General features: G+C 38.3%; 1 protein-coding gene across 1 annotated transcript in view; it reads left to right on the plus strand.

The window, feature by feature from the left end:
• The window catches only part of TPX2 (TPX2 microtubule nucleation factor), a 63,777-nt gene extending 42,493 nt beyond the window's left edge, over nucleotides 1-21,284 (plus strand). The window contains exons 12-18 of the mRNA XM_044664294.1: nucleotides 542-758; nucleotides 9,441-9,536; nucleotides 10,877-11,053; nucleotides 13,388-13,534; nucleotides 14,290-14,401; nucleotides 18,069-18,256; nucleotides 20,176-21,284. Of these exons, the coding sequence (XP_044520229.1) occupies nucleotides 542-758; nucleotides 9,441-9,536; nucleotides 10,877-11,053; nucleotides 13,388-13,534; nucleotides 14,290-14,401; nucleotides 18,069-18,256; nucleotides 20,176-20,286 (1,048 nt within the window). The 3' untranslated portion in view covers nucleotides 20,287-21,284. The remainder of the gene's footprint in view (nucleotides 1-541; nucleotides 759-9,440; nucleotides 9,537-10,876; nucleotides 11,054-13,387; nucleotides 13,535-14,289; nucleotides 14,402-18,068; nucleotides 18,257-20,175) is intronic.
• Nucleotides 21,285-23,427: the final 2,143 nt, after the last annotated feature.

Genomic DNA, 23,427 nt, shown 5'->3' on the forward strand with positions numbered 1-23,427 from the left:
TTTGGGAAACAGGGTAAGTATTGCTCCTTTTACAGGTAAGAAAATTGAGGTTTAGTGAGGTCAAATGACTTTTCCATAGTTATTCAGCTATTAGGCAGAACAGATCTTCTGACTCTAAAGCCCAGAGTTCTTCACACTAAATTATGTTTCTAATATCTAGTGGCTTGTTATGACTAATGCCACTCAGTCACCTAACATTTAAATGTTGTTGAGATGGAATATGGGAAGTGTTCTTCTAATGGTATTATTTGCTTTAGTACTTGTGGAGAAGATAGAAGTGTGGGGCTATTATGAGTAAAGAAGAGCCATGATCTATGGAATAATTAAGTGTTAGGATATTATATAATGATTTCTCCTTTCTATAAATATTAGAGGATGGTGTTACTGTGTGTCTGTGATTATTGATACTTTAATGAGGTTTAAAATAATGCTATTCATGAAGAGAAATCCTCATGATTATTATTGTTTCCATCTTTGGCACTCTTTTTTTTTTTTTGTTTGTTTGCTTTCATTTCTTGAGATTTCATTTGTCATTCCATAGATATAAATTCAAAGCACGGGAACTTGACTCTAGAATCCTTGAAGGTGGACCCATCTTGCCAAAGAAACCTCCTGTAAAGCCACCCACTCAAGCTATTGGTTTTGACCTGGAAATTGAGAAAAGGATACAAGAACGAGAGGCAAAAAAGAAATCAGAAGATGATCACTTTGAGTTTCATTCTAGGCCTTGTCCTACCAAGATCTTGGAAGATGTTGTGGTGAGAATAGTTTGACTTTCTTAAATGTAAATTAAATGCATCTGAAAACAAAATTGAATAAGATGGGTGGGTGCCAACTTGGTGGGATTTGTATTTTGTTTTTTGACAGTGTGAGAGCAGGTAGAGATGCTGTTGGGGTATGGAATTAATTGGAACAGGTTAATTGTAATTCTTGGTAGATTTTTTTTTTAAGATAAATGAAGGTTGTTCATTTGCTTCTGATTCCTCATTCTGGCACGGAGGTGAGTGATTCCATGTTCTCAAAAACTATGCCAGTAGAATTTATTAATAATAAAAATGATAATGATTAAAATGATGATTCTATAACAAATGATGAATAATGGGATACTTTATGATAATATAATAATGTTATTAATATATGACAATATAATTATTAACATGATGAATGTTGACATAATTGTAATGTTATTCCAGTTATAATTGTTATAAATATATTAATAATCACCTCATTAATCTATCATAATAATTATTACAGTCAGTATTTATGTTTTTCTTAAAGTTTTGGAAATAGTTTACATCTTTTATCTCATTTGACCCATTACAATGAGCATGTGAAATAGCTGCTCTTATAGCTCCATTCTGTTGGTAAGGAAACTGAGGCTTAGTGAGGTTAAATGACTTCTCCAATGGTCTCACAGCTGTATGTTATAGGAGTTGGGATTCACACTCTGATTTTTCTTACTCCCAGCTGCGATACTCTTATCTACCTACCCATTGTTACCTTCCTGACTCAAGCTCTGGCTGTTCTTGCCAAGCTGGAAAAACAGATGCTTTTCTAGTGGATTCATAGTTTTGTTGATTTTTATCTCAGACCCCTACCTCCCCACCCTGGGGCAGTGCATTATTTATTTATTTTTAACATTCTTTTCTTTTTAGATTTTGAGTTTCAAATTCTCTCCCCCCATCTCTTTCCCCACCCACTGTGAAGGCAAGTAATACGATGTCAGTTATATGTGAGGAATCATGCAAAACATTTCCATGTATGCCATATTTTTTTAAAGGCAAGAAAAAGTTAAAGAAATATAGAAAAAGTATAGAAAGTGAGAAGATTATGCTTCATTTTACATTTAGAGTTCATCAGTTCTCTGGAGGTGGATAACATTTGGAATTGTCATGTATTATATATTGATCAGAACAGCAAAGTCTTTCATAGCTGATCATCATTACATCATTGCTTTTACTATGCACAGTGATCGCCTGATTCTTCTCACTTCACTTTACATTAGTTCATAAAGAACTTGTCATGTTTTCCAAAAGCTGCCCCCTTTATCATTTTTTATAGCACAATAGTACTCCATCATAATCATATGCTGCAGCTTGTTTTAGCCAGTCTCCAAATAATGAGCATAGGAGAAAACCTTTGCGATCACCCAGTCTGACCTTCCATTTTGCAAATGAGGCTCAGGAGAAGTGCTCTTCCCTATGGTCACACAGGTGCTAGACTTCTACTACTTGGCTTCTGCCTCTCCCCACTTTGTTTTTAACCCTTAACCTTCTGTCATGAAACCAATACTATGTATTGGTTCCAAGGCAGAAGAGCTAGGCAATGGGCATTAAGTGACTTGCCCAGGGTCACAGAGCTAAGGCATGGCTGAGGGCAGAGTTAAACCCAGGACCTCTCATCTCTAGGCCTGGCTCTCAATTCACTGAGCCATTTAACTGCCCCCTCAGTGGATTTTTATGCGTCCTATTTTTGTTCTTATTATTGGAAGATTGATGATCAAACAATAGGAGAGATTAGAAAGGTCATTGTAACTCAAAGTCTTTTCAGTACTGTATCCATATGAAAATTATTCTTTATTCTCCCTTGATTGAAATACTTCCCTTCCTCTTTGCTTAATATCCTTTGTTTCCTTCAAGGTTTACCCTGAGGTAAACTCCCACTTACAACTCCCATTTGAATATTTTACCTATAAACAAAACTGTACCCCATCCCAGTTGTTGGTGCTTTCTCTCCATTAAATGCTCTTTTTCACTTGGCTGTATATATGTTGTATTCTGCTAGTAGAATGGAAACTTCTTGGAGGTGCAGAGTGCTATTTTCATCTTTATATATTGTAATAGTAATAATGTTAACAGCCTCTAATTTCATAGCCTCATATTTCTTGTTAGGCCTCTGGTACCTCCCCCAAGCCTTTGTTCTTAAGAGAATTACAAAACAGGATGGTACCTTGGAGGCCATCTATTCCAGTTCTCCCCAGTTTATAGATGAAACAGTGAAAGGAAGTGACTTGCTTAACTGACAGGTGAGTCAGAGGTAAATTGGTCACTAGAATTCAGATAATCTTGATATTGAAGGTGTTTTCAACTACATCACCCTCCAGTACCAACTCTTTCAACCTAACCTGTGCCCTTAACTATGAGCTTTAGTTTTTTTTCATGACTGTAAAGTGTTATTCCTCACTACTTTATTTCCCCTATAATTTATTTCCCCTAGGCTTGGGCTGAAATAGGGAATGAGTTTAAGAGGCAAGAAATTGTTAAGAAAGAACATCAGAGTAAGAAGTCCTGAAAAGAATAAGAATACAAAATTCAAACTTGGTTCTGAATCCTAATGGGAATGTAGGGACAGTATATGGGTAGTCTTGTAGTATCAATGAAGGGAAGGGATAAATTTTAGCAGAGATGTATGAGAACTGAATTTGAGGAGTGAGACCAGGGATAACAAGCACATTTTTGTATATACTTTCCTGAGGTAACATTTGCTCTGCACTATCTTAGCTCCTTGCTTTTATTTTTTTTTTCAGTTATAATCCATAGCTCATTTTGAACTTGAAACATATCCAGGATCATGCTAGTGAGAGCACTCTTAAACCTTTCATGTTAGTCATCTATCAATTTGTACTCCTTTCTCTCAACCTTACATGTATAACAGTTAATCAAAATGTACTTGGTTGTGGGTCTGGTGTTTATAGAGGGTCTCTGTAAGAGGTTCTGTGCTTGTACCTTAGCTTAGTTGGTTTTAGAAATATAAAGATTAAGAACAGGTTTCCTGCCTTCAAGAAGCTTATAATCTACTTGGAATGGTATATAAAGATATAAATAAAACACATCCTCTATCCCATGTACATTTTTCTTAGAACCATAAATCTGAAAGGCATCTCTATTTTTCTTTAGTTTTCTTAATATTACATTTTGTGTTTAGGTTGCTTACCCTTTGGGGGCTTGGCTTATTTTGCATATAGTAGAAAATGTTCAGATCATTAGCTTCTTATTGCAAAATATAGACTTAAGTTGAAGAAACGGAAAAAACCTTCAGATTATGTAAGCATGATTTAAATAACATACCTTTTGAATTTGTGGTGGAGGTGATAAAAAGATTTAAGGGATTCGATCTGGTAGAGCCCCTAAAGAATATGGACAGTGGTTCACAATATTGTACAAGGGGCAACAAAAAAAATCCTTAAGAAAAAGAAGAGCAAAAAACCAAAGTTGGCTGTCTGATAAGGCTTTACAGTTAGCCAAGGAAAGAAGGAAAGGGAAAGATATTCCCGAGTGAATACAGAATTGCAGAAAATAGCAAGGAGAAATAAGGAGATTTTCTTAAATGACCAATGCAAAGAAATAGAAGAAAATAATAGAATGGGAAAGACAAGAAATTTCTAGGAAAATTGGAGATATCAAGAGAATGTTTCATTCAGAAATGGGCATGATATGTGAAACCCAGTGAAATTGTTGGCTTTGGGGAGGTGGGGGGGGTGAGGGGGAGAGGGAAATTTCGAATATGAAACGTAATTATGGGAAAATATTCAAAATAAAAAAAAAGATTATAAAAAAGAAATGGGCATGATAAAAGACAAATATGGTAGGGACTAACAGAAGTAGAAAAGATTAAGAAGTGGCAAGAATATACAGAGAAACTATATAAGAGAGATGTTAATATCGCTGATAACCACAATGATATGGTTACTAACCTAGAACCACACATCCGGAGAGTGAAGTCAAGTGGGCCTTAGAAACATTGCTAACAATAAAGTTAGTGGAGGTAACAGAATTCTAGTTGAGCTATATTTAAAATTTCCAAACTGTTAGTGTTAGAACTATAGAATTTGGAAAACTCAGCAGTGGCTACTGGATTGGAAGAGGTCAGTTTGTGTCCTAATCCTAAAGAAAGGCAATTTCCAAGACTATAAAAACTACTGAAAAATTATGCTTGTTTCACATGCTAGCCAGGTTATGCTTAAGATTCTGCAAGCTAGGAATCTGTTTATGGGTCAAAAAACAACAATTTGAACCAAATATGGAACAACTGATTGGTTCACAATTGGGAAAGGATTATGACATTGCTGTATATTGTTACCTTATTTAACTTCTATACAGAGTACATCATGTGAAATGCCAGGCTGGATGAATCAAAAGCTGGAATTAAAATTGCTGGGAGAAATATCAACAATTTCAAATATGCAGATGAAACTACTCTGGATGGCAGAAAGTGAAGAATTGAGAAGCCTCTTGATGGGGGTGAAAGAGGAGAATATAAAAGCTGGCTTTAAGCTTAACATTAATAAGATCATGGCATCTAGTCCTATTATTCCTGGCAAATAGAAGAAATGGAGATAGCCTTAGATTTTATATTCTTGGGCTGAAAGATCACTGCAGGCAATAACTACAGCCATGAAATTAAAAGATGCTTGCTTCTTGGAAGGAAAGCCATGGCAGCATAAGGCAGAGGTATCACTTGCTGAGAAAAGTCCATATAGTCAAAGCTCTGTTTTTTTTCCAGTTGGTATGTATGGCGATGAGGGTTAGACTGTAAGGAAAGCTGAGCACTATAGAATCAATGCTTTTGAATTGTGGTACTTGAAAAGACTTTTGACAGCAAGGAGATCAAATCAGTTAATAATTTTAAAAAATGACATATTGAAGCTGAAGTTTAAATACTTTGGTCACATAAGAAGAGAGGACTCATTGGAAAAGACTGATGCTGGAAAAGACTGGCAAAAGGAGAAGGGGACAGCAAAGGATGAGATGGATAGAGTTGGGGAGACTTAGGAGATAGTGGGCCTGGTGTTCTATGGTTCATGTAGTCACAAAGAGTCAGATGTGACCAAACAACAAGCAAAATGTTCATCTAAATCTAATTTCTTTGAAATAGCTGTCCTGTTTTCAAAGAAGTCCTTGTCAAATAGGGATTCCTTCCCCTCATAGATGTAGTTTTTGAATAGAGAATACCGAAGCTGTTGTGTTTGTTTGCTTCTGGATCTTAATGAGTGAGTCTAGAACTGCCTCAATACCAGGTTGAGAAGGCATGGGGGGGTAGTCAGTTCCCATTTCTACCTGATGAAGCAATTATATACTTGGATACCTCATGCATCTTTCACTATTCTCTCTGGAATTCCTTTTCCATAATTAGCAGATTTTTTGCCTGCACATCACCTTAATGAAGTGAGGCGGAATCAGGCTGTATTACTTAGCCCCGTTACTACTCTGCCTCACAGCTCTTGGCATCACTAAAGGAGGCCCATGGTAAGCTGAATATGTGACCACTGCTTAGAAACCCAACCCCAGTCACCATTAGTGTTCATCCATGTCAAAGAGTGTTCTTACTCTCCCTAACTCTTTCCCTGTAGCTCATAAACTCTCGCCCTCTCCTGCCTCCTAGTTTGGTGATACTGAATGCACGACAAGTAAATTACTGCCTCCCCAATCTCCATTGCTCATTCTTACATCCCCATTCTCCTCAACTGTACCCCTGTAATTATATACTTGGATACCCCATGCATCTTTCACTATGCTCTCTGGAATTCCTTTTCCATAATTAGCAGATTTCCATTCTTTTTAGACTTCTGGTGAATCTGACACCTTCTGGTACTCACAGAAACTCTGTTGTCCCACCAAATGATACATCATGCCTGACCATTCTTTTAAGTATTGATTACACATTCTCTTGTATTCCCCCCCCAACATACTAATCATTGCCAGACTCTTTTCTATCATGTTGTAACTTTTATTTCTTCAAATTTTATTCTATCCAAAATTAATACCCAATGCTGATTTTGGCGGCCATTATCTTCCTTTCTCAAGGAGTTCAGTTGTCTGGCACTCACAGCCCTTTCTGTGCCCCAACTCCTACCCTTTCACTCTGGGTTTCAATATGTATTTTGATATTCCCTTAAACACACCAATCTCTTATAAGAGATTAAGGGGGAAAATCTATTTAAACCCCATTGCCTCTTCCTAGACTAATCCTTAGCTACCGTAGCAGTGATCATCACATTGGTCTCATCAGTCTCCTAAGTATTCTACTTCCATGTTCAAGAGCTCAGAAATTTCTTTATTTGATTTTAATCTTCTATCATTTCATCTTTTCTTATGTGTTCTCCTCCTAAGTCTTTTTTGCTCATATAGTGACCTCTCATTTCTTTACCCTTTACTCTCTCAGATTCCTCCCTCCTTTGTCCTATTATTGCTCACACATTGACAAGGCACCTCCTGCCTCCTGCCATCATGCCCCCTCCACCTTGCCCATGATCCTTACTGTAGCAAGGACAAAATCCTCATGTGTCTCCCCTGCTGACTTTTTGTCCCATTCCCATAAAAGCTGTTATTTCTCTCCTTAAGCCTCTCCCTTCCACCCCTTCCTTTTTCTTCAAACTTTCCCAAGAAAACAGACCATTTCCCACAAATTCTGCCTTCTCTCTGGGCCTTTATCCTGTGACCTTTTGACATCATTTCTCATTTTCCTTTAGTGTCTAGTCTCTGATAGCCATTCTCCTGACAATAATCTCTAAGTACCCTTGCCCCTATCCCTTTGCCTCTTCCATTAGTGCTGACCACCTTTGCCATTACCCCCTCTTTTACTTTAATCTTCAATCTCTTATCTGCACGCACCTTCCTCATTGCCTACAAACATTGCCAATTGTCATCTAACTTTAAAAAGTCCTCAGTAGATTGCCATTTCCTTCAGCTATTATTTTATATCTTATTTCTCAACAAAATTCCTAGAGAAAGCCATCTATACATGTTGCTTCCACTTCTTTTCCTCTTGCTTCTACCCTTTGCATTCTGGTTTTTAATCTTTATTTCTCAACTGAAACTATTCTCTACAAAATTATAAGTGATCTTTTAATTGAAGAGTCTGATGACCTTTTCTCCGTCTTCATCCTATTTGACTTATGCAGCATTTGAAACTGGTGACTACCCACTTTTTTGTCACAGTTCTCCCTGTCTGATTGCTCCTTCTTTGTTTCTATGTGTGTACTCCAAGGCTCTGTCAGTCTCCTCTCTCCAGATGATCTTACTAATTCCCATGGGTTTATAATGTCTGTGCAGGTGATTCCCAGATCAGTATTTCCAGTCCTAGTGTCCTTCAGAGCTTTAGTCACCAACTGCCTACTAGTTACTGATTGTCCTGCTGGTTTTTTTTTTTTTTTGGTTTTGTTTTAAACCCTTGTACTTTGGTGTATTGTCTCATAGGTGGAAGATTGGTAAGGGTGGGCAATGGGGGTCAAGTGACTTGTCCAGGGTCACACAGCTGGGAAGTGGCTGAGGCTGGGTTTGAACCTGGGACCTCCTGTCTCTAGGCCTGACTCTCACTCCACTGAGCTACCCAGCTGCCCTGTTTTTTTTTTTTTTTTTTTTTTTTTGCTGGTTAAAGCAAACCTGTATTTTGTACTGTTTTTCTAAGCATTATCTGAATAAATGAGTTCTTTTCTTTGAACTAGCATCATATTTGCCTCTCTACCTATTGATATTTCAAAGTAAGTATGTCTAAAGCAGAACTCATTTTCTCCAAAACCCAATTCCCTAAAAAAAACAAGACAAGTTTAGAAGAAAAGTCAAGGACAATGCTAAAATTGTAAATCTGAGTAACTAGAAGGGGTAAAGCCATTTACAATCTAGTTCTAACCTACCACTCTAGGTTTATTATACATTATAGATATTATCCTCTATTTAGACTGGTTTCCATGACCATTATTATTTTGTTCTAAATCAAGGGTTCTTAACCTGTGGTCCATGAACTTAAAAAAAAGTTATCAACATACGTTAACAATTAAATGATATTCCATTGATTTAGCAAAAGACAAAAATGTTTTGTCATTCAGAGTTATCTAGAATGTCTACATTTCTTGGTGCTCTTCCTCACCCTGGTGAATTTTGTATCTCAGTTTCCCATTATGGCAAGCTTCCAAGTGCAAACTTTCTATCTCCTGAATATTTTATTTCATCCCATGTTGCTTTTGCTTAGAATTGTTTATAAAGAATTGTCTTCAGGCCTAGTGATACTTTTTTAAAAATAACTTTTGCTAGGGCCTTTTGTTTTCAGATTAGTTCTTCCCATCCCCTTCAGTCTTCTTGTAACAAAGAAAAAGGTCTATGATATTTTTTTCCTCCCTGGAAATTCTAAATGGTGACATTGATTTTTTTTCCCCTCCTGAATATTGTTCCAAGTACTTATTGACCTATAGATGTGGAATAAATGGATGAATGGATTGTGTGTGTGTCAGTAAAATAATGACACTGATTATCTTGTGTGTATCAAATATTGAAGGAGTCACTTAACTCTGTAGAGTCTGAATGTTGATCAAGGTTCCCTGGAGAGGTACTTTGGGAAGGTGATTAGTTGATATGTAAGCTTTAGGGCATTGTATTTGTTTTCTTGGGGGAACTTGAGATAGATTCAGCTGCTTAACTAATGTACCTTTTTCTCCTTCCTCACAGGGTATTCCAGAGAAAAAGAAGCTCCCTACCACAATCCCTAAATCTCCTGCCTTTGCCCTAAAGAACCGAGTCCGTGGACTCACCAGAGAGGATGAGGTAATTGGGAGATCAAGGAGGCAAAGATTCATTTCTCTGACTTTACTCCTTGGCTAATTGAAACATTTTCCCTTCCCACAAGTGCTAGAGTTCAGAGTTTAACATGTCTAGAGTTGACAGCTTTTCAGAACTGAATTTAGAAATTCTGGTCCCTGGTTTCTATGCAGAGGGGTGGGACCTTGAGTGTACATTTGTGCTCAGCTCTGTATGTGCTGGCCTTATCAGCTCTGGAGGGTAGAGTTAAAGGGGCTGAACACAATGGATTAATTTACAGCTCAGGAAGGCACTTAAAGAGATATGGCAGTAGAGATTAGCCCCTGAAATTGGCCATTATGCTGCCTTTGGTACACAGTGTTCTAGTCTCTAACCCCTGTCCTGGAGTATACATAGTTACCAAGCAGCCGTGGACTCTTAAAAGTCACATAAAGGGGTGTCATCTGTCTGATCTCTTTTTGCCCTAAGGGTCTGAGTTCCAACAGATGCACTACATGGCAAAGCCTCATGAGATCAGCATGTGTAAACTGTCATCGATCAGGCTAGTTTCTTATTTCCCCTCCTGAATTGTCTATAAATATCTCTATGGATAGGGTAATTTTATAGCAGGTATCAAACATAAGGTTTTTCTTTTTTAGGCACATATGTAACTAAAATACTTGTTAACTCTGTACCAAAGCTATTTATACAGTCTCAGTTTAGTTTTGGAAGACGCAGCATGGTATAGTGGGTAGGGCCTTGGACATGGTGTCATGAAGCCCTAGTTTCAAGTCTTGCTGCAGACACTTATTAACAGTGTGACCTTGGGCACATCACCTAACCTCTCTGTGAACCTCATTGTCTTCATTGATAAAATGAAGGGGTTGGACTTGTCTTCAAGGACCCTTCCAGCTCTAAAAGTACGATCCTGTATTCCCCCAGATACATTTTTGTGTGGTTTGACAGTGAAAGATACATACTCCTTACCACAGTGAGCTGCATTTGAAGTTACTAGGTGACAGGATCCAAAATAAGATTGTGATGTTTCCTGTCTGCCTTTGGATGTAAGTAACTAGTGCTCATTTAATGGAATGCTTTTATTCTGCTGAGAAACTTTATATAGTCTGGGAGATTTTTATGGTGCTCCGAGCTTCTCAAAGTTCTTTATGTAAATTCTCTCATGGCAGGATAGGTGTTATTCCCATTTACCACAGGAGGGAACAGGCTGGGAAGAGCATGATTGACTTGGTTATGATTATATTCTGTAGTAAGGTAGTGTGAGGGCCTTAGTCTCTGCCTCCCATTGTTAACATTTACAGCTCCTGGTATGGAGGAGCTCTTATTTCTGACTGGAAGTTTTCTTTTAGGAAGAAGAAGAACCAGTAGTGATCAAAGCTTACCCTGTGCCACACTATGGAGTGCCCTTTAAGCCTCGAATCCCAGAGCAAAGAACTGTGGAGATGTGCCCCTTCTCCTTTGATTCCCGGGACAAAGAGCGGCAATTACAAAAGGAGAAGAAAGTAAAAGAGCTACAGAAAGGAGAGGTAGCTATTTGAATTTTTGCTCTGAGACTGAGTGATGAATGTAACAAGGCTGTTAAAGTGTGGGTATTAGTTCTCAGTTGTTACAGAACCAAGTATTTTCCTATTTCTGACCTCATTTGATCCTCGAACCATATGGGCCAATGGTGTGCTGTTAACTGCCCAGAAAAACCAATGGAATATTGGGCACAGAATGTGGTATTCAGAATGAGTTTCACTATACTGTGTGCCAGTGAGATGAGATTTGGAATATTATGTTCTCCACATTTTAGGCATCACCTTTTGGGGGTGGCATTTCCAAATTCTAGTGCCACCAAGATAGCGATATGTCAGGAAAGATGTCCTAAGTTTTGGTTTGGGGTAACTAGGGAAGCATGGAGAAGAGATGGCTTGGGAGAGAGGGGCTTTCAACATGTGAAATGTTATCATTAGGAAGAGAGCACCTTGGGGGAACAATGGATAAAAGTTATTCTGAGCAAACGTGCTCAGAGTAAGAGCTTCTCACAATTAGAACCACCTAACAATGGATTGGGCTGCTGTGACAGCTAATGCTTTCTTTGTCAGCTGTGGGAGGGGGAGAGAAAGGTTCACTAAAGGTGTAAAAGGTGATTCCTATATAGAGGAGAGCATTAGATTGGTTAACATCTGAGCCACAGACTCCCAGAATTAGAAGGGATGCAAAAGGTTGGCTATCTAGCCTAACTGGTACCTGAACGGGTGTTCTGATTTAACTCTGCAGTATTCCTAACCAATGCTCATTAAGCTCTTACTTGAACATCACCAGCGACGGGGATGAGGGAGGTCAGGAGAATGGGGAGATGTGTCACTGTTTACCAAGGCAGCCTGTTCCACTTCTGGACAATTCTGATTGTTAAGAAAATTTTCTTTAGATCACAAGCTGAAACAGCTACTCACAGCTTCTCATTGTCCTTTAGTACCTTAGAACTTCTGCATTAGAGCAGAATGCCTTCTAACCTCATCCACAATGAAAAGTTCTCATTTTATAGGCAGGTGGCCAGAGATAGGAGAGTGTGTTGCTGTGACTTCCAAAGGCCTTCTTGAACCCTGGTCCCCTTATGGTGTCATGAAGGCATCTCTCAGCTTGATGAACTTAACTGATTTTCTTTGTTGTGGGGACCATTCTTGGGTTCTTGGGGGGGGGAGGGGAAATGGCCATCGAAAACTAAAGCTTAATTATAAGTGTGGAAAGAATAGATTATCCCAAGTTCTTTTATAAAACCCACAAATTACTAACAGCATGCGTTCCTTTGTAGTCTGATGGTCTAGTGTAGTACTACTTGGACTTTGTGGTCCTATTTATTCATTTAAAAACATTCTAAGGAGGGGGTTCATTGGCCTTACCCAACTGATAAAAAAGCTCATAGCACAGAAAGAGTTAGGGGACTTCATTGCTGTTAACATCTTGACATGCCTCTCTCCTCTCTAGGTTCATTGAAATATGGATGGGTCTTACTTTTTATATAAATTCACATGCAAATTTGAGGCCACATGATCAGGGTTCTGGCTCTGACTCCTGCTTTGGCTCTTGCTCCCACTCCTGGGGCAGGCTGCTGGACCTTTGTGAGAAGAGGGGTCTTTCTACTCTAGACTCTAAAACTGGTCTAATTTTGGGATACCTAGGCACTGAATTGCTGCAGGGCTGCAGAGTCAAGGAGGGGACTAGACCAGGTTCCCCTTGGAGCCCTAGGAAGGGAAGGAAGCTCTGCACAATGGTTTGTTTCCATTAAATGAGAACTGTTTATACTCTTAAGATTCTCTTGGTCGCTGGGGTTGTTAAGTAGCAGGAGAAGTTTATGAATCAAAGATGTGGTATGATGTAAAGAACTGCCTTTGGGCCCATCTGTGGTCTCATTTAGAAATTAGTACTCAGGGGAAGATTTCTGCTGATGATCTGATCATTTGCTTCCCACCTTTGCTGAAGAATTCATGTAGAATGAGGATGTTGTGTATACACAGGGTCAGTAATAGATAAAAGATTTGGCACCTCAAGGATATCCTAGACTTGCTCTTGTTTAGAAGTGTTCTTGCTTCTGGGTCAGAACCTTGGACTAAGGGAGAGGAGTCTCATCTTAGAGCAACAAATGAATCCCTCATAGGAAGGACCCTGCTGGTCTGTCTCTGTGTGTCATGACGCATTTGGGGGTTATAGTGTGAACCAGATATATTACTCTCAGTATTCACTGATTGAGAACCAGTCCTTGATCAGTTTGGCAAGACATTGGAGATTATAGCTCTGAGGCCCCATCTATGTTTTCTAGGGAATCATGTCTCATATTCACTTGCTTTTTCTCTTTTTCTTTTTTTGGGGGCGTTTAGGTGCCTAAATTCAAGGCACATCCCCTGCCTTACTTCGACACTGTCAGCTTGCCAGAGAAGAAAGTGAAGAATTCGACACAGCCCGAACCTTTCCATCTGCAGACAGATGAACGAGGAGCTCTTAAGGCCCAGACCTGGAAGCATCAGGTGGGAACAGAGGGAGAGCTACTAGGAAGTTAGTAAGAGAAGGTGAATCTATTGTATTGCAAGTATATCTGAAAGTTGACATAAGAATTATATTTAGAGAGTAGTAATCTCAGCAGTTAGCTGGAATGTGTCAGAATTTACTAGATTTCCTTGAAGTGGGGAGACTATCCTTAAGAATTTACCTAATCAATTCGTTAGACTGATTTACTTCACATTCTAGAACTCTGCAAATCTGCTTATTGTATTTTATGATATTGGTGCACTGAAGAACAGAGTATGGTAAGAATGCTTTCTCAGAAAAGTATGGTGTCAGGAACTTTGTTAGTTAAAAGATAACATCAAAATCATGAATTGTTTATCAGCTAGATATTGCCTCACCTGAGAGCTGAGTCCTTAACTTATCTCAGAGGGACCTGAAATCTCCATTATTTCACTAATTATTTAGAGCTTCTGTCTAAAGGTTTGACCCCCTGTTTATAAGAAATCCTTTCTCCTGCATCAAAAGAGATTTCTATTTCCCAAGAACTAGTGAATTCCCTCCATGGATGGGCGTTTTCTGGCAGAATGTCTAATTTGGGTAATTATTGTTTTGTGATTCACATAGTTAGGTTGCCAGTTGTCTGCACAGGTTTAAATGAGGCTTCTGTAATCTCCCCTTATTCTATCAGGGTTTTCCTTGCTAGTGAGGAGTGAGCTGGAGAAATATATCTAATCTCAGCATATGGTTGACTTCTTTTTCTCTTTATTTTCTAAAGCTTGAAGAAGATTTAAGGCAGCAGAAAGAAGCAGCTTGCTTCAAAGCTCGCCCAAACACTGTCATCCATCAGGAGCCCTTTGTTCCCAAGAAAGAAAAAAAACCAACGTCAGGTGGGATTATTGTGTGTACTTCCAAAGTACTTGGGTTGGTGATTGAAGAAGCTACAGTAAGACTCTTAGGGTCTATGAAACTGATGAGCTTCTTAGTTGTGTTGGTGCGATACTGTGTCATTAAAAGAGCAGGGTTTTGCAGAATGTGGGGTTTTCTTTCTTTGCCTCCAGGGAGCATGGTGTCTGTGTTCAATTCAGAGACATAGAGAGTATGTCTGGGGCCAAGAGCTCAGGCAGATGCAGCTGACATTTCAACAGGAAGTGTAGATTTCCCCAGCTGTAGAACATCAGATAGCTGAGGGCAGTAAGAGCCAGGTCTTCTCTTCAATGATTAGGTTTTTCAAGACATCTCCCATACAAGCTGTTGTTGGCAGTTGCTTGTTTGGAATTGTGGTGTTGGTGATGCTGTCTTTTTTTTTTTTTTTTAAACCCTTACCTTCTGTCTTAGAATCAATACTATGTGTACTATGTGTTGGTTCCTATGTGGAAGAATGGCAAGGGCTAGACAAGGTTTAAGTGACTTGCCCAGGGTCATACAGCCAGAAAGTCTGAGGTCAAATTTGAACCCAGGATCTCCCATCTCTAGATGTGGCTCTCAATCCACTGAGCCCATCCAGCTGCCTCTGGTGATGCTGTCTTTGAACACTCTTCTGGCAGTCAGAATCCCTAGGCTCTAGAGGCCAGTTTCTATTCTTCCTAAGTTCTCTTTCATGACAGATGAATGGATGGAACTACATAGGTTCTTGAGGGCCCTTCTGGCTCTAGCAATCTATCATTCTGGATCCATGACATTTTTTAACTTTCATTTTTATACATAGTTGGGCATTATATAGCACTCCATTTTTCAACTTAAGTGCAAATCTGTATGTAACAATTGTTCTTTTTTAACTTTCATGACTTAAAATTGCTGTTCTCAGACAGCAGGATAGAGTAGAGTATGGGATCTGGAGTCAAGACCTGGGGTCAGATTCTGCCTCTGCTTCTTCCCGATCACTTGCCCAAGTTACTTAAGTTCTCTGGGTCTTAGTTTCCTTACTTATGATGCAACAGGTTGAACTAGATGATCCTCTGAGCCTTCTTCCTCTAACCCAGAATCCCATAGAGACCTAGAAACCATTATTTCTGTATTCAGCTTTTAGCTTTCTGGTTCTACAGAAATTTGCTATCTATTTTTTTCTTTTTTCCCCTTGCTTATTCTTTTATTAGTAAGATGCAAAAGACAAAAAAGCCAATAGATATCAAGAGTTTCAGGGTTTTTTTTTTTTTAACTTGCAGGGAATATTTTGAGGTCTGATTACATTCAACCCAATCTTCTATATTTATGATAATCTATAGTGATGACCCGAAGTTTTTGTAGTCTATAGTCTTAAAGAGATTAAGTGATCTATAGTGTACCATATTTAATAAAGCATTAAAAGCAAAAACCTATTTAAGAGAATTTTTTGACAATTCTAGGCTAAAATGTTTACTTGTTGAGTTTTGCTATAGCTATGAATTTTGTATATGCTTGATAAAATTACAGGTTTATCAGATGGCAGAGGCATAAATCCTATATTATTAAATATTATTTTTGGTAGATTTTTGCTCATTGGTAGACAAAGCAATTTTGACATAAGCAATTACATTAAGTTTTAGAGATCAAAAATGTGTTTCTGGTTGCCATTCTGAAGGCCAACCCTCACCAACCTTTTCATAGACAGCAATGGATAATCATTCTGTCCAGGTCTTTTGAAATGAAGAAAAAATGAAACCATTCCTTTTTGCCATCAGAGAGGCCTCTCTACTCCACAAGCTGCTTCTCCTTTCCAGAAAGCATTTCTTTTCTTCAAGGCAAGTGGGACTTCCCACCCTCTGTGCATTCAAGCGCATTTTAATGGCATTTTTCTGCAATTTGAGCCCTTCTTAGTCCAAATGGATACTCTTCATCTCATGATGCTGCACAAATTCCATAGGCAAAAAGTAGTAGCTTATATTTGTTATCTCTTTTGATCCTCACAACAGCATTATGAGGTAGATACTATTATTAATTTTTATTAGAAACTGTGAAATACCAAAACAGATAACTATTGACTTAAGTATTTGCATTTAAATGAATTGATTTCTATGCATAAAACATCAAAATACTATTCATTTTTTTCCTCTGGGTCTGCAATAGTATTTTCTATTCATTCACATTCACTTTTTATTTTTTATACAGATGTTTATAATTCTAGGGTATAATCCAGTTGTCTGGGTCTGCTTTTTATTGTGTGAGTCTTTCTTGGTCTTCTTTGTACTTTGCATCTTTGCCCATCTTCATTGCTTTAAAACATTTCATCCCATGAGTATGCTATGATTAAGTTAACCATTCACCTGTTGATGACGATTAGATTGTTTTCATCTTTTGTAATTTCACATAATGCTTACATGAAAATCTTTGAAACAGAACCTTTTTTATTTGTTTTGATGATACTTGCAAAGTTCTTTAATTATTGGGCTGAAGGATAGACTTACTTTTTGTAACCTTTATTGTCTCTCGTTATTTTGTTCTCCAGAAAGATTATGCCAGTTTTTACATCCACTGACAGTGATTGATCATTCCTCTTTTGCCACAGTCCTCTCAGGATTGAATTTAGTTGCTTTTAACTATTTTTGCCAATTTGATGGGTATGAGATGATACCTAAAAGCTGTCTTGATTTGTATCTTCTTGGTTATTAGGAAAGTTAAGTATTTTCTTAAGTGGGTTATTAACAGTTTATGTTTCCTTTTTTTTTTTTTTTTTTTTTTTTTTTTTTTTTTTATTTTAAACCCTTAACTTCTGTGTATTGATTTATAGGTGGAAGAGTGGTAAGGGTAGGCAATGGGGGTCAAGTGACTTGCCCAGGGTCACACAGCTGGGAAGTGTCTGAGGCCGGATTTGAACCTAGGACCTCCCATCTCTAGGCCTGGCTCTCAATCCACTGAGCTACCCAGCTGCCCCCTTTATGTTTCCTTTTGAAAATGATGTTACTGACTTTTTAACAGTTTGTTAACAGGTTGAAGATATCCAAGTCAAGTTCTTATATTGTATTTGTTTTAAGTATTTTTTCCCAAGCTGTTATTTTTCTTTTAATATTTTTAATTGCATAGAAGGTTTAAAAATCTTTCATCATAGTCAAGCACTTCTGTCTTGTCTGCATTAATACTTTCCAATAGTTGATTTGAATGATACTGGTCTACTCTCCACAGTTGAGATCAATATTAAGTTCCATTTTTTTTTAGACTTTTTTTTTTAATGTTTGTATCTTAACCAGCTGGAATTCACAGAGATTATTTGATGTAAATTCTCTTTCTACCAAAATGATAATCGATTTTCCTAAGTACATTTGTTAAATAATGAATCCTTTCTTCAATTATTTTTTATAATGGTTCATCAGTCACTAATCTTTTGTATATTTATATTGGGCCATATGTTTTCTGTAGCCATTCATTTCAATTGATTTGTATCTCGTTTTTTGCCAGTTTTTATAATCTCCTTCTAATATATTTTAAAGCTTGAATTCTAAGTTCCTTTTATTAGTTTTTATTTCAGTGTGTCTCTTAATATTCTTGTCAGATCCTTTTCCATACAAATTTGCTTCTGAATTTGTCTAGTTATATAAAGAAGACCCTGTGTTTTTTGATTCTTTTGTATATCTCCATACTTAGAGGACCTTTCTGGTTCCATAGTTCAGGAACCTTTTCAACTGGCAACAGAGAGGAGAGCCAGAGAGCGGCAGGAATTTGAGAAACAAATGGCCGAGATTGAAGCACAGAAAGCCCAGAGACTGGAGGAGGCCAGGCAGCGAGAAGAAGAGCAGAAGAAGGAAGAACTAGCCAAACTTAGACAAGAACTGGTAAATGAATAGTTTTGTGAATTAATAGTTCCAGGTCTTCTAGCTGTTTCATTGGGGGAGCAGAGATTCACATTGCTATGTTTTGGCATTAATTTGTCAGGTCACTCTTGGGAGATATGCTTCAGACGTTGTGAATCTTTGCGTCGAACAAGTCACCAGATACTTGGGCCTCTGAGTACTGGAAAGATAGGAATAGAAGAATACCTCAAAAGGACTAAGCTGCATCAGTTGATATAGGGCCTTTTTTCTTTTTTAAATAGAGTGGGATAAAATTTTTTTATTTCAGAGTAATATTATAATATATTTTTTTATATCAGTTGATGTTCCTGGTCCTCCTAGTGTTAATTGTTTTTGTTCCTCATCTATGTTATAGTGATCTCTCTCTCTCTCTCTATTAGCTTTAGAATGAATGAGACTTGAGTCAGGTTAACCCTGAGAAAATTACTTAACCTCTTAAGACTTCAATTTCTCTTTCTGTAAATTAATGTAAAAGCATTCATTAAGCATTTACTTCAAAGACACTTAACATAATACTCTAAGCATTGTGCTCAGCTCTGGGGATAAAGCCAGAAAAATTGAGATGGTCCCTGCTTTCATGGAGTTCAAAAAGTTAAGTCCAGCTCTAGATTGAATGGAAAGGCTCAGAAGTTATAAGGGGGCAGTGGTGGGCAGTTGGCAAGGCCCAAGGATCCTTGGTTTTATGGCAGTAGGGCAGGAGTGAATGCTGAGATCTGTAAGGGATAGAGGCAAGTCAGGTGGTATGACCTGGAGGCCCTTAGGAAGCTGTGGTGGGATGGATGATGAGACCTGAGTGTTTCCTCAGTAGAAGGAAGAAAGTTGGTGGTGAGTCCTAGCCATATCAGGCAACTCATAATTGGATGAAGAGAAGAGTATCCTTCTAGTTGACAGTCTTCTTTCCACCTGACCATCATAGATTGGTTCTGAAGAATAGGAATGATGACATGATTTACCAACACGTATATTTTAAGAAAATATTGTTGTTAAAAATGTTGTTATTGTTCAGTCATGTTTGAGACTATGTGACCCCATGGATAAAATTTTCTTGGCAAATATACTGAAATAATTTGCTATTTCCTTCTCTGATGGATCCCAGTTTTACAAATGAGGACTGAGGCAAATAAGTAATTTGCCCAGGGTCACATAACTAGTAAATAGCAACAACAAAGAAAAGGGAGAATCTGGGCCTGACTGCAGTTGTAGGCACAAGTTGGGAAGCAGGGGAGAAAATAGTTGGTTCTTTTAATAAATCTTAGAAGACTTTATTTGATCTAGGGAGATAATGTGGTTTAGAAGAAAGAGTACTTCATCTTTAGTCAGGACCTAAGTTTAGATTCTAGTGCTGCCACTTATTACCTGTGTAATTTGGATGAAATCTTTTCTCTCTCTCTGTGCCTCTGTTTCTTCATTGTGAAATATTAGGGGTTTGGCTTAGTCTTGAAGGTCCTCTATAGTTCCAAATCCCTTGATTATTTTAATGGAATTGGTTCTACAGTTACTAGTGCCCCTGCCTGTGATTAAGTGCAGAATTCAGTCGCTTATCTAACCAGACCTTGAGTTTCAGGAGGGATGGAACAAAATTTTCTTCCTCTCCCCTACAGCACTTATCCCCATTTAGCATAATGCTGGGTATGTGAGTGCACATTTGCCTTCCTACCCCAAGCCCTTTCTGAAGATGCAGTTTCTGGTATTCGTAGTTTATTTAATGACTCCTTTTTTTTTTTATAAAGAGTAGTGTGCGTGCTGTTCTTGTCATCTATTTATGTGGAAGGAATGACTTAGTCTGAAATGGTTTGAAATTGGGGTGGAATCCATCGTGGTTCCCCCCCCCCCCCTTGATTCTTTGCTCATTAAATTACATAAAGTTGGATGACTGATTCTTTCTTTTGTCTTTTCTGTAGGTACATAAGGCAAATCCCATTCGCAAATACCAAAGTGTGGAGGTGAAGCCCAGTGAACAACCCCTGACCTTACCAGTGTCTCCCAAGTTTTCTACCAGATTCCAGTGTTAAGCCCCGGTTTCCTGTGTTTGTACGTGTTTTTTCCTTTTGGGAGATGGTGGCACACTACTACAACTCAAGACTCTTTTCATGCTTTACCACTGGGCATGTAGGACTCATTTCTACCAACTGTCTTAACTGTGCCTCACTCCTGAAGACTTCTGGTCATTCTGATGCCCTTAATAGACTTTGTCTAATCTAGTCATGTAGTCACTTCCTTTCAATACCAGCTGGCTTTGAATGTGGGTCTTAATTTTTTCAATATGGTTTTAAGCATATTGTAACCTATTAGCCAGCTCATTTTTTAAAACAAGAAAATAAAGATAGTTAAGTTTAGAGACCCAGGGCTTAAATTGTAATTGGAGGTGAGACTTTCTGTCTCCACTGCTTTCCTTTATTTCATACACTGACCTTTCTCTTTCCACCCATTGCTCTCTTTTAGGAGAGTAGAGTTGGCTCTAGGAATAAGGAGTTGATTAATCATGACCTCTTAGCTTTCAGTTGCTAAGAGAGAGAAAACTGGCCTAAGCAAATCTTTATTTATACCAATGAGTGATAAGGCCAGATGGATAAATTAAATTCACAGATGTTCCAGAAAACTATTGTACCCATCATGTTGACCTCACATACAAAATCTTTGCCAGAGCTATTATAAGAAACATTTGGTGGATTTGAGCTCTTTTCCATATTTTTTTCTCCATTTCCCAACCCTCTCCTCTCCCCCAATATTTGTTGCCAGCAAGCCAGAATTGAAAAAAAGATGAAAAGAAGAAAAGCCTGGATAGAATAATAAGATATCACTAAGAAGAATTGGAAGAAACCTGAGAGATCATCTAATCCAGCTCTCATATGTTATAACAAAAAGGGCCTAGGGAGATATACAGTGGTGTGAACGTATCTACGTATTCTCCCTACTTGCAGGTGATGGAGAAACACCAACCCTGATCACCCTTGATAGTTGTTATAATTTCCCCTTCCTCTAACAGTTGCCCAGGGAGGACCCCAAAAGGTTAGGTGGATGGGTAACCCTTTCAGGTCCAACCTGAGGTTGGATAAATTATTATAGGACTTTTGATTTGCCTTGGATCACGTTTGATATCTGACTGCGTTGGGTCGTGATATAGAGACCAGTCAGGAATATACTTGTTAAACTCTATATCTATAATCAGGGAAAGGATAAAAAGGATAAGGAATGGGGATCGGAGACCCTGTCAATCTAATATCTATGACTAGTTGACAATCAGGACTGGAGGCTATTGATCTAGTAGAAGCTGGAGCTTTATTCTCCACTACCCCTCTGGCCCAGCCTGGCCACAGCCAAGCCAGAGAATAGGGACTGCTATTGATGAAGCTGTGTTGGTGATCTTATTCTCTCAGCTCTCTCACTACTAGTGTTTGGTGATGCACTAGCTCTCATAGTCTTCAAGAAATATTGAGATTCTTCCTACCCTCTTCTTCATAGACCTCCCAATCTCCTTTTACCACCCAAAGACCTAGAGACCTAAAGAACTAGAAAGACCAAGAGACCTAAAGACCTAAAGAGCCCAAAGACCCTTTCAAGTGGCTGTCAGGGTTATTTATACCGCCAGGCCAACCGACGTTTGCTCCTGGCTCACGGCATCCGGGAATATTCCATGCTTTCCAACTGCCTCCCCTGTCATTCAAGGTGGCATCCATCATTTCCCAGCATATGAACATAACACATATCTGATAAAGCAATCCTATCTGCAAGATGACCCAAGGGTGGTTATCCCACCTCTATTTAAACTCATTGTGGTAGGGAGCCCATTCTGTTCTTGAAGAGCTAATCATTTCTATTGAGTCAGAATTTGCATATTCCTGAAATAAATTTGTTTCTACTGCTCCTGTTTGTAAAGTTACAGTAGAGCTTTGTTCATTTTGGTGAATCTAAACTGGGTTTGGAGTATTCAAACTAGAGGAAAAGTTTTATTTAACTTTGTTGGTTATCAGCTGGCATTGACAGCTAGTCATTTAAGTCCATACTAAACACAAGATTTTCTTATAGGTTAAGAGTCAAGAAATTATTGTCTGTGGTTGTGCAGCCCTGGTCTTGGGTACCGTGCAGAATGTAGACCATGCAACTTTGTGTTTATATGAACAGTTTTAAATAGAACGCAACATGATTCAAGAGCTCTCTGGGTAGATAACTCACAGTGGGTGTCTGTGAGTTGCCAAAGGCCTAATAGGAAAGAATGATTTGATGGGATGAGTGCAAAATTGACTATAGTGTTGTCCAAACTGGGTTTCATGGGACCCAAGTATTTGACAGTGGTGAAGAAAGATTCCATGAGAGGGAGAATATCAATACTGGTACTGTTTTCCCCTTAACAATAATCGATTATATATCAGCCTCCACTAAAATTCAATGGGATAAAGATGACCCAGAATTCTTGAGGCTTGTCAACAGAACTGGGCTATTACCAAATTTGCCACATCAAGCCCTATTTTTGTTTTAAATGTTTAAAAATGGATGCTTTCAGTTTCTACTATCTTGTGACTTCTCATAATAAAGATTTAAAAAGAAAAAGAGAGGAAACTAGTTGAGTGAAAATAAATGAATACATAGACAGCATCTGGTAGTTTCAACTTTTCCATCTTACAGGGGAAGAGAAGAAGATGTAGTTCATTATTCACTTTTCATTTTATTCTTTCTACTTATATTATTGTAGTCACTCTGTTTTCTCTTGTTCTTTTTACTTCACTTGGCATCACTTCATATGTCTTCCTTCTCATCTTTTAATTATTAATATTGATCATTTCATTCATGGACCACAATCTGTTTAGCCAGTTCACAATTGTTGGGTATCCTTTGTTTATTTTAAAAACTCTTACCCTTGTCAATACTAAGTTCTAAGGCAGAAGAGTGGTACAGGCTAGGTAATGGGGGGTTAAGGGACTTGCCCAGGGTTACACAACTCGGAAGTGTCTGAGGCCAGATTTGAACCCTGGTCCTCCTATCTCCAGGCCTGGCTTTCTATCCACTGAGCTACCTAGCTGCCCCTGGTTACCCTGCTTTGTAGTCAGTTTTTTTGCTACTAAAACCAAAAAGTGTTCCTATGAGTATTAAGGAAATTGTTAACATGGAGAAAAATCCTTGCAGCAAGTTTTTCTGATATATGTCTCATAAGATTT

This window comes from Gracilinanus agilis, chromosome 2 (genome assembly GCF_016433145.1).
Source record: "Gracilinanus agilis isolate LMUSP501 chromosome 2, AgileGrace, whole genome shotgun sequence".
Classification (NCBI taxonomy): Eukaryota; Metazoa; Chordata; class Mammalia; order Didelphimorphia; family Didelphidae; genus Gracilinanus; species Gracilinanus agilis.